Source organism: Octodon degus, unplaced genomic scaffold (assembly GCF_000260255.1).
Source record: "Octodon degus isolate 3935 unplaced genomic scaffold, OctDeg1.0 scaffold00009, whole genome shotgun sequence".
Taxonomy (NCBI): Eukaryota; Metazoa; Chordata; class Mammalia; order Rodentia; family Octodontidae; genus Octodon; species Octodon degus.
The window spans coordinates 15,590,372-15,602,727 of NW_004524585.1; the positions used below are offsets into that span (position 1 = coordinate 15,590,372).

At 34.0% G+C, this 12,356-nt stretch overlaps 1 protein-coding gene across 8 annotated transcripts in view; it reads right to left on the reverse strand.

Annotated features, from left to right (window-relative positions):
• The window catches only part of Fer (FER tyrosine kinase), a 485,925-nt gene that overhangs the window by 239,464 nt on the left and 234,105 nt on the right, over positions 1 to 12,356 (reverse strand). For 7 of the 8 annotated variants that reach the window (XM_004625405.2, XM_023708326.1, XM_023708329.1 and 4 more), the window contains one exon: positions 9,767 to 9,889. In XM_004625405.2, coding sequence (XP_004625462.1) covers positions 9,767 to 9,889 — 123 coding nt within the window. Of the gene's footprint in view, positions 1 to 9,766; positions 9,890 to 12,356 lie in introns of those variants that run through there. The other variant, XM_023708333.1, reaches the window with a different exon arrangement.

Genomic DNA, 12,356 nt, shown 5'->3' on the forward strand with positions numbered 1-12,356 from the left:
TGTTTGTAAGTAGGATCACAAGTCTGCATCTTGTACAGCAATTAACCACTAAGAAGAATATATGCAGTGTATTATTTGTTGAAAAAAAAAATAAAGACAACAATATACAATGTATTAACCATTGTTCCCCTCCTATTATCCTGTTTTAGTTTTTTTTTTTTCTCTTTAAAACAAAATTGAGGTATATGATCCTATACCCTCAGTTTCACACAAAAGGCAACATAGTATATGCTCTGTTCTTCAATTTAGTTTCTTTTACTATCAATATATTTTGAAAATCTCCCCCAATCAGTGTATAGACATCTCCCTCCTTAACGATATCCCATATGCATACTGAACCATAACCACTCAGGATACCTCAAACTAATGGACATTTCAATTGCATCCAGTCTCCCAATATTACAAACAATGCTCCTGTGACTAAACATACAGACATAATTCCATACATAGGCAAACAAAAAACTAAAGGACAATTTGTGGAAGTGTTATTGCACAGTTATATTCATTCTATAATTTTGATAGAGGTTTTTCCAACATACACTTTAAAATGCAAATTATATGGTGTGCTGGGTCAACAAATGAGTTATCAAATTATACATTTAAAACTAATGTGTAAAAATAACATTTTATTACAGCTTTAACTTTCTTTTACTGAGATTCATGAATCATCTTTAATATCTTCAAAAGTCACTTTTATTTCTGTTGTTGAACAATCCTCTCATTTATACCACCAATCATTTTATTTAGTTATTTGCCTTTTTTTACCTTCTATATCTCTGTATAAAAAAGTGTTTTGCTCTTTCATGCAATGAGCTTTACTTGATTAGACTGACAAATATTTTAACTACAGATTTTTTAAAAGGCAGTTATAAAATTTTTATTTCTTTAATCATAATTTATGGCTTTACTTTTATTAATTTCTATCTTCTGTTTTTAATTGTGGGTTAGATTTTTTCCTAATTTTTAGTTGGTGCTTAATTCATGTATTTCATTCTTTTTGTCTTATTGATATAAATATTTAAGAATGAATTTTTCTTCAAGTATAGTTCTGGCTATAGCACTTAAAATATTATATATTCTTATTTTCCCCCACCTACTTTCCACATCTATGGATGCAAGCAAAGAATATATCCTGAGACTTTAGGAATAACTCTTCACATTCAGTAGGCATTTTAGCTGGAGCTTCATGAGAGCTATTGCAGCTTGGTTCTCTGATCCTGTCTTCTCTCTGTCTCTTTATCATTATTATTATTTAAATTAACTTTGTTTTTAAATGATGCATAAAACATATAAATTCTGCAATAAGATAGCATCATTTTAATACACATGTACACTGTATGCTGCTTAAATGAGTCCAAAAATATCTAACTCCTCAAACATTTACCATTGATGAAAACTTTCAAAATATTTTTCTAGCTTTTTGAAATACATTATGCATATTTTTGCCTATTGTCATCCCACTATGCAGTAGCATCCCAGGATTTCTAACCCCTAACTACCTACAAGATCTGTCAATCTTTCCCATTCTTTTTTCCCTCCAACTTTCCAGTCTCTGGTAGTTACCATTCTACTTTCTTTTTTAAAAATTTATTTTGTTTGGTTTTTTAATTTTTTTTTGGTACATGGTCTCACTATGCAGTTCAGACTCGTAGTGATCCTCCTGTTTTCAGCCTCCCCAGCAGCTGCAATTACAGCCATGCACAGCCATGCCTGGACTCCATTGCAGACACAGCAAGCCCCTCGGGTGGGGCCAGCACAGCATGTGGTACCAGGGATCAAACCCCAGTCCCTGTGCTTGCCTAAGCATGCGCTTGGTCCACTGAGCTATGTCGCCATCCCTCTATCCTGCTTTCATATTCCACTAGACCAACTTGGTCTGGCTTCCACATATGAATGAAATCCTATGGTATTTGTCCTCTATAATTGGATCATTTCAGTTAATAAAATAACCTCCAATTCTACCCATGTTCTTATGTCTGAATAGTATTTCACTGTGTATATGTGCCATATTTTCTTGATTCATTCACAATTGATGGACACAGTTTATTTATACTTTTTGGCAATTGTTAATAATACTGCAATAAAAATCAGAATGCAAATGTCTGTTCGATAAACTTATTTCATTTTTTTTGGCTATACATCCACTAGTAAGACTTTTGCCCTGTATGGTAGTAAAATTTGTAATTTTTTTAAGAACATCCATACTGTGTTACACACTGGTTATAGTGATACACACTTTAAACATCAGTATGCTTTTTCCATATGACTTTTGCATATCTGAGGTGCCTTTGACTACCTTGACATGTACATTAAACTCTCTGGTTTATATATAGCTTCTACTTTCATGAAAAATGCATAGTGGACTTTTAAACTTTTGTTTTATTCTATGGTATTCAAAGAAACAAGATAGGGAAAAATGAACACAACTGTATTCATATAAAAATTATTCTTATACATGTTTCTTTATGATTCAACCTACTTTCCTAATCTTATAGCATGCATATAGAAAGTACAATAAACACTTTGAAAGATGATAGGATACACATCAGGCAATATTTGTGCCTTAAATATCAAATCATGCCTTTTAGCTTCCATTATAAATTTCCATTATTTACTCTTTTAAATTTATGCTTTGTCTGCCTCCTCCAGACATCTTTGTAATATTAATACAGTAGGTAAGAAATGCACAAAACTCACTACTGAAAAACCTGGTTGTTCAAACCAAAAATATCGATATTTAAAGAAAGTTTGTGACAGTCTTAAAGAGGTAACACCATCAAGGAAACTGATAACAGAAAATTAGCAGTCTCCAAGGCCTTATTTCATTTTTTGAGAGTAACCCCACTTTTTTCTTAAAATATCTCCGGGTAAAGAATTAGGCTTTTGATTTTGTTTCTGTAGTGCTGGCAACAGAACTCAGAGTCTCACACATTCTAGGCCAGACTCTATCCCTGGCTACATTTTGGTGCCCAATGATAGATTTTTTTTTAAAAAAATCAACCTATATATTAGAAAAGCTACAACTTCATTGTTATTCATTTTACAGATATGATGGTTCAAACCTAAGTCATGTTTAATTTGACTTCCCACACTATTACACTATCCTACATTCCACTTCACACAAAATGGTATCATCTCTACAAGAGTTTCTTGGTGATGAAACAGTAGGGTCAAATTCAGTGCTACAACCCAATGGGACAATATTGGAGTACAGAAAAAAATCATTTTGAATTACGGATGTTAGTACGATAGTATGCTAGTTGGAATTGTAATGAAGATGCTAAAAAGAACAAAATAAGTTTCACATAAGAACTCTGAAATTTACCAAAAGTGAGATTTAAGATAATGTCTGCATTTTCTCACCTAACAATAGGGATATTAATGATCACAGTTGTTGAAAAGATGTAATAAAACAAGAGGTTAAAGGTTCTCTTTAATTTTTTTAAGGGCTTATTAAGTCTTCCATTTTATTATGCATTTTCTTTTGATTCATTCTTTTTTTCTTAATTTTATTGAGAAATAAATAGCAATGAGACAGTTTTAAAACAATTAGTAGGACAATTTCAATAATAAATACATTGCATATTGTCTTCGTAGTGGTTATTTGTAGTACAAGATGCAGACATGATATCCTGTCCACAAACACTATTAATACAAATCTTTCTTCTTACAGAATTAAGAGAAAGTAGCTGTATATCTATCCTATTTTGTATATGATACAAAATGGTCCTTCATTTGTATTTCTTTTTTTTTTTTTTTGTTTAGTTTTGTCAGAGATGAGTACTCCATTGCCATTTAAATACTGTAGGTACGTGAATTCAGCAAAATAAGTCAATATATTCCAGTAGTCCATAACAGTAGTGGGTTATCCATAGGACTGGCAATGTCAGAAGTTGTTGACTTGAGTCCTTTACAGTTCTTTATATTAATATGGCTTTACTTTTTATACCTCATTATTATACATTTCTGCTGGATGGTTAAGAGCTAGCCAAATAGCTCATCAGATTAAAGCAACTGCAAGCAGGCACAGGAGCCAGGGCTTCGATCCCTGGGCCTGCTATGCTGGCCCCGCCCCTGGGGAGCACTAAGACAGCAACTGAGACTGGGCATGGTGTCGCCTGTAATCCCAGTTCTTGGGAGGCTGTAAACAGGCAGATCACTATGAGTCTGATCTAGTAGTGAGGCCATGAACACCTTGTAGACCCTTTCCTAAAACACACACACACACACACACACACAAAAGCTATTATTTTACAGCCAACATTTTGGCCCTAGCCTTTCAAGGTCAGTGAGGACTCAGGACATAGGAGAACCTGTACTGTAACATCTTGTAACTCAGTGATGTCCCAAACTTTCTGATCAAGGAGATTATGGGGCCACAGAAGAAAGTGACTGACGATGTAGAGTATGCATAAGGAAAGTCACATGGAGAGAAAACATTCTCTCAGGCTTTCACAGAGAGCAAATTGGTCAAGCAATAGCCCTTACTCATCCACATGGCTGACACAGACAAAGGATCTACAAACTGCGGTACAGGGTTTAAGGGTAAATCCTGAGGGTATTTGACTGACCTTGGCAAATACAGTTACACTTCTTGTTATATAGGTCTTGTTTTATCTTGGTCTTAAAGGTTCTCCTCAGACTAAGCATCCATATTTTTATTTCACAATTTACAATATTCCAAATTTGCCTTCTTTTGTGATTTAACTGTCCCACTAAAAAAAAGGGTTTACACACAAAAGTATATGACAATGTACAATTACATTTACAAAATTTTTCCCTCAAATGATAAATGTGAGAAAATTACAATAGGGGTACAGTAGTCCCTCACTATTTCATGGTTTGACTTTCACAGACTCACTGTTTTGCAGGTTTTCATAAAATATTAATCTAATTTATCACAGATTTTTCACTATATCATGGCATTCTGTAGTACCATGCAGTATATGTTTGTTGTTTAAATTATGTAGGTTTACAACTTCGGTAAACAGTTAAGAACATTAGAAGATTTTTTTTGTGTGAGAAGACCATTTGGTCTATCAGCCACATGGTGCAATAGGAAGCTACCTTGTCTAAGGAGATGTGGATGATAATGGTAAAAAATGGGATTTATAATTGGTTTCTCTTCTTTCAAATTCAAGGTACACAGAGAGACAGGCATACTCTCAATGAATTTCTCTATGAGAAACTGGTAACTTTTGTGCTCTTTTTTTCTTATTACACCTAATTAATGGAGCTAAAAGAGTCAATTAAACCAAATAGTGCATGTTATGGTTTGTTATCTATGTATCCCCCCAAAGCCTCATGCAGTCATTGGGACAGCTTCTAGAATTTGTGATTAATTCATTATCCAATGCTGAGATTATAGGTGTGACTGTTACACCTATCTTGGGAAACATAATCTGCATTACAATATAAGGAGGGGAGACAGGCTAGGTAGCTGCCTTTGCTTTTGGCTGTTTTCTCTGCCATAAGAGGTTGCCCTCTATCCTGTGCTACTCTGCCCTGAAGCTGCATAGGGACCGAAACCTCCACTGTGAGCTAAATAAACCTTTTCTTCCTTAATTCTGGATGTCTGGTATTTGTCCCTGCAATGAGGGAAAAATAAATAAGACAGTGGATTCTCTAGTTCATTTTTTTCCCCAAAACTCTAGGTCTTCACAAATACAAATCTAATATGCCAAGATATTTAATTATCTCATTTTCAAGAGCTGCAAGAAAGAATTACTCTTGTCTTTTTCACATTTTAAACACACAGCACTTTTGAAACTTCCCACAAATGATAGCTTAAAAGGATTAACTGCAAAGCTACAGCTAGCTAGATGGCTCCAAAAATAATATTGCTAGAAAAATGTTCTTAGAAATTAGAAATATAACATTTATTGTAATTTATCTGTATGGCTATACTAGCATCAAAAATTTTCTTGAAATTCACTATCACTTTTAAATATAAATCTTTTCTTAAGAGACAAACTATGAAAATTTCTAAAATTTAATATTTCTATCAAATAAATTTCCTAAATTATACAAGACTTTTAAAGACAATACATATGTAGTTATTAATCCAAATCTATGCTAATCTCTTATTACTCTTTCCTGTGACCACGGTTCCTAGCATACTAGTCTCTATGCTCCCTCAGTTCCACCAAGAGACATTCTTTCCACAGACACTCATGAGGACAGCCAGCCCTCACATGCACCTGTGGCTCAACTAGATCTTTACAGCTGGCCTATGTTCTAATAGACAGAATCCACCCTACACTAACTATTAAGAGTTTAATACTGTCCTTGCATATCATCAACAGGTAACTCCTACAGGGAGCTCAAAAGTTCTAGTACATCCTCAATGAATTTACTCTTTTAACAAACATTAATTGAATGTATCTGTCCTGGTGCAGTACTCTTCTAGGCACTAAAGATACAGCTACACTAACCAGTCAATGTAATTCTGCCTTAAGATGCTTACATTTCACTGGGAGGAAAGAAACAACTAAAATTATATTATATAATATAACCTCACATAAATACAGCTATCACACAGAGAAACTGCACAAAATGAGGACAGACAGCTATTTTAGACATAGACTTAGAGAAGGACTCTAATAAACTTATATGTGAGCAGAAACTGAACTAAGAACAGATCAAACACTTGTCTACTGTGTTCGCTAACTTATAGATGATGATACTGGGTGATGAATAACCCCTGCTTACAAAAATTAATTTCCAACTTACATATCTTTGCTCAGAATTTGGTAAGCAGCATAGGAAAAAAATCAGTCAGTGGAAGGTGAAGACTAGATGGGTTGGTTATTACTTAGCATTATTACCCTGCAAAAACCGTCAAGTTTCCTCTACCTCTGAATGAATAATTGTAAGGATAAACAGGAAAGAAAAATACTAGCCTGACTGTTACAGGCATTACAATAAACTTGTATTTTTATAGTTAGAGAAAAAAAAATGGGAAGAGAAATAGATGGGAAAAAATATCCTGAGAGCAAAATGATCTTCTTTATGTAGGCTAAAAATGAAGTCTAGCATGAAATGAAAATTAGATATTTCATAGTACCTTATATGGTCAAAGGCATTAACTTCTTACACAAATTAAATCATGAAATAGATTCAGTAAATGTGAGGACAAGTAAATTTTCAAATTGACAGACAATACACCATAACAAAATCCATATCCATTTGTTCTTCACTCATAATAGAAAATTAGCTAACTTTTACAACCTCTGCACTGTGATTATCTTTTAAGAGTGATTTATTCATTAAATAAAGTACATAACAATATTTACATCAAACTGAGAGGATAATTTGCATATTTTAAATACCAGTACTTCAGATTAATAGTGTCAGGTAGATAAGCTTTAAGCTCCTACCTCATAAAACCATTATATATAGCTCTTTAATCTTCTATAGCTTCCAGCGTACATTTATTTTCATAGCTACTGCCATAAAAGAATGAGATAATCAACTCCACAGAGTTGGAAGTTGGAGAGAAAGATAGTAATTGACTATATTATAGTCCAGAGAATCAAATCAATTATCTAGGTTCATTTCATGGATAATTTTATATTGTGAAGGATGTAGTTTTTATTTGACATTACGTATCACTACTCATGTCTAGATCAGCATGGTTTTTCTCTTTATTAGGGTTTTAGTATGTCAAGTTAGATCTGGCTAAGTCTAAACACAGTGCAAATATTTGATTGGCTAGTAAATGGGGGCATCAGTATCTCTGAAAATCTAGATGTACAATGTGCTACCCTAACATTGATAAAAGTATCTTTCTTTTTTCTTTTCTTTCTTTTCTTTTTTTTTTTTTTTTTGGTTTTTTGTTTTTTGTTGTTGTTTTTAGTGCAGGGTCTCACTACACAGATTGGACTCATAGTGATCCTCCTGTTTTCACCCTCTTGGGTGCTGGGATTACAGGCATGCGCCACCATGCCCAGTCTCAATCACCATCTCAGCATGCCCCACGGGTGAGGCCAACACAGTATGCTGCAGATCAAACTTCAGTCCCTGAGCCTGTCTAAGCAGGCACTTCATCCACTGAGCTATCTGGCCACCCAAAAGTATCTTTCTTCACTAAATTTGATTCATACAAGAATATACTAGATGTGAAGATTATATTTTCTAATATACAATTAAGTATATGAAATTCTTGTCATTTAAAAAGGAGATATAGTGATGAAGGACATGTGAAAGGTGACCCCTAGGTTTATTTTTTTTAAGAAGCTAGGAATCTGATAAGACATTTTTTGGCATAAACTCAGATAATAAATTTAGTTTGATGTAAAAAGAAAAAATTCTGAGAAATAGGAAAGATAAATCTGACCTAGAGGTATACATTTGCAAGTTATGGTGTATAAGCAGTAAATGACATGAAAATCACTTTGAGTAAAAAAGGAAAAAGGTTAGAATTCTGCAAAACAATACCATTTATTCGTAGATAAAAGAGGAAATATTAGCAGACTTTCTTTACTAGAAATAAAAGAATGACAACCACTTTAGAACAGAAAACTTTTGTGTGACTTTTTATTATTAAAGTAGAAAAATGGAGAAATCTTAACAAAAAGAACCCAATTTCATAACATAAAAGATAATACAAAAGACCAATTCCTTAGCTACAGAATTAAAATGGTGAGCAACTACTTGTCTGTCAAAATCATCTGGGAGAGGATTATTAAGGTTTAGCCCTTGAGTGAAGACTTACATACAAATGAGGACAGTCATTTCTAGAGTCACACAGGCAAACAGTAATTTCTCAAAATTAGCTGGATCTAGGTTACATTTGTAGGACTAACACTTCAAATTAAAAGCCACTTCTGGATCTATAAGACCAAATCAATAAATACTGCCTATCACATCTGATGACTGTGGTATGTTTACGCTGTTCTTCGTATTAAGGCACTCTAAGGAAAAACCCTTGTTGACCCCAATCCAATTCCTCAATCAGTGAAAATGCTTAGATACTAAGGCAGCTCCCTGTTGCACTTTGTTTTAAATTCCTCAGGTCTTGTCTTAAAAATATAAACTTTTCTCATACCCATACCTTACCCCATAAATAATGCACATAAAAATAACATATTCTGTCATAGATTTTGGAAGTAAAAATGACTTTAAAACCACCTCTCATCCACATACCTGGTTCTACATAGACATGTCATGATTTACTCCATTTGAGAAAAGGAATAGTTTTTAAAGTTCCAATACCTTGCAATACATTGGAAATTGTACATTCTAAAATTAAAATTCTACTTTATTCCTAACTGCTAGACATCTACACTTCTATAATTTAGTCTTTTATATCAGCAATCTTTCTAAGTATTACTATTAGAAAATAAAGAAAGGCTTCAAATCATTCAAGAAACACTGGGAAACAAAAACAAAAACCAGATTGTTCACATTCTGGTATACACTGAATAGGAAGGCAATCTTAATAAAATTAAGGATTTTTTTTTGGGGGGGGGTTGGCAGGCTCAGGATGCCTTCAGGGCAGATCTAGTTTGGCTTGAGGATGTAGGATTGAACCACAGCATCCTGAGCCTGATTGCTTTGTTTCAGCAGGCACTTAAACACCTTTGCTAATGGGTAGGCCCCCTTAATAAAATTAAGGACACATAGTTCATCTGCATTGGTAGCAGCAGCATTCAGAATACATTTTTATTTCTGAATTTCTAGCACATGATCTAAGAACTTTACTTACAGTGGGAATATTAATCCAAAACAAAGAAACAAACATAAATATATAATAGTCACCTACCTTAGGAATAGGATTCAGGAGAACTACACCTGATTTCTTAGTGATGACTTCTTTTGTTGTATAGTGATGATCTATCAGTTGAGGGATGCTTGAAAATCCAGTACCCTCAAATCGATACAGATTCTAAAAGATAAAAACAAAGTAAAATAAATATGAAGACAATGCTTCAGAAAGACTACATTCATCATAAAGTAAGCTCTACTTAATGAAAACGATCATTGCACAACAACATAAATATACTCTACACCACTGAACCATACACCTAAAAATGGATAAAGGGGCAAAAAATAGAAACATATTGAAATATAAATACTAAAGTCTACCTTTTGACAAAAAATAATTTGCAGAAGAAGTAAACCTAATTCAAACTGTTAAGACAGTAAAAACAGAAACTAACAATTAAAATGCCTTAGCAAGAATGATAAGTATAAGAAATCAAAGCATGGGACATATTTAAGTTAGGGAAGAAGGAATGTGTTTATGTACAACTACATAAACTATATGTTCCATCGGACAAAATTTCCAATATCAAAAATAGTATCACAAGTATGTATTATAACTAATACTTGAATGCCTCCGATTATCAATTTCCTACATATTAATAGAGAATTAGCTGCTTTTTTATTAGTGTGTGTGTGTGTGTGTGTGTGTGTGTGCGCGTGTGGTGTGTTTGAGACAAGAGTCTCACTATGATGTTCACACTAGCCTTGAACTCACTATGTGGCCCAGGCTGGTTTTGAACGCTCAGTAATGCTCCTGCCTCAGCCTCCCCAATGATGGAATTATAGGCATGTGCCACCATGCCCAGCTAGTTGCTTTCATATATTGGAATTTTCATCAGTATTTATTACTAAAAAAAACACTCCTTCATATACTTTTGATGAAGAAATAAAATGTCCCAGGGACAAACCTTTGACTATTCACATTCTCAAATCTTAGCATTTTTTTATATTACCAGGTAAGTAGCAGACCCCAAATGCTGCCCAGACCCCTCTGCTGTCTTCATATTCATAAATGCAGGTGGGTAGCTTATCATATAAATGAAGTGAGACTGTTAAATGAAGTCATTAAAAAAATCTCACTGGCAAAGACTTTTCAATGCAAGAAACATTGCAACGCAATGTAATTAAAGCTTCCAAATGATTATTCACCAAGCTTTCATCTGTACATACACAGGAAATGTGTCGATATGTATCTGGGTATGCATCATTTTAAGAAAATTTTAAAACAGAACTTTCTTATTTTATACAACTAGAGAGTAGATGCAGCATCTAGCAAAAATAGAATAGGGTAGGAAGGAGAGAGGGATGAAAAATAAGATGTTGGTTAATAGGTTCCAAAATACTTTTACCTGAGAGGAAAAAGGGCTAAATAGCACAGCAGATGACTATAGTTTACCACAATTTACTATAAATTTTATAAAAACTAGCAGAAAGGAGTTGGAAGGCTCCCACTACTTTGGGGAGGGGGGGATGTTTAAGGAGATGGATTTAATTGCTACATATTGAATACATATATTGAATAATACAGTACAACTATGTTGCATCAACTAAAAATTTTATAACTTGGAATATTAAAACTTGTCTATATTTGGATATATTCTATAATAACTGGAAGATTGTTTTCTAAGTAAACAGCTAAAGACTGAAATATATTTTATAATATAAAATAAATCTCAGTTTACCAGAATTCAACTTGTATACAATTTTTTAGATACAACTTTTGATATAAGTTTATATACAACTGTATCATTTGAGGAACAAAGACACATTAAAGAGTGGAGTCTCGGGCTAGCCAAAATAGCTCAGTGGATTAAAGTACTAGCAAGCAGACCCAGGGGCCAGGGGTTCGATCCCTGAGGCCTGCCATGCTAGCACCAAGGATGCACTGAGAAGGCAATTGAGACTGAGTATGGTGGTGCACTCCTGTAATCCCAGCTGTTGGGAGGCTGTAAACAGGCTGTAAGATGCAGTAAAAAAAATTATGCTTACTTTACCATTTAAGAATATATAATTAACATGAAGCAATGTTAATTATATACAGTTACAGACAATTCAGAAGTTATTAATAAATTGTCTAGAGAACTTTTCTATATAGTTAGTAGATCAGCTGTGATACATGAGCTCTGATGTTTTAGAATATTTCACATGGAAGATATAAATATATTTCTAAGTAAGATCTCTCACTATCTCAGCCTTTTTTTTTTTGTATTTAGTACAGGGTCTACAGAGTCTCATTACACAGATTAGATTCAGTGATTCTCCTGTTTTCAGACTCCCAAGTGCTGGGATTACAGGCGCATGCACCACCATGCCCAGTAGTAGTCACCTTCTCAGCACGCCCTGGAGGCAGGGCCAGCAGGCAGGCTTGGGATCAAGCACAGGGCCTCTGGAAGCTTTAATCCACTGAGCTATCTGGCTGGCCCTATCTCAGCCTGCTCACTGGTGAGACAGAGACATTGTTTGGGCCTCACAAATAAATATAAGGATTGACGCTATGATTTTTCAAACCAATTTTTCCAAGATATGGTATATAATGCACTCAATTACTACACAAACAGTAACTCCTTCAAAACTACTCCAAATCAGGA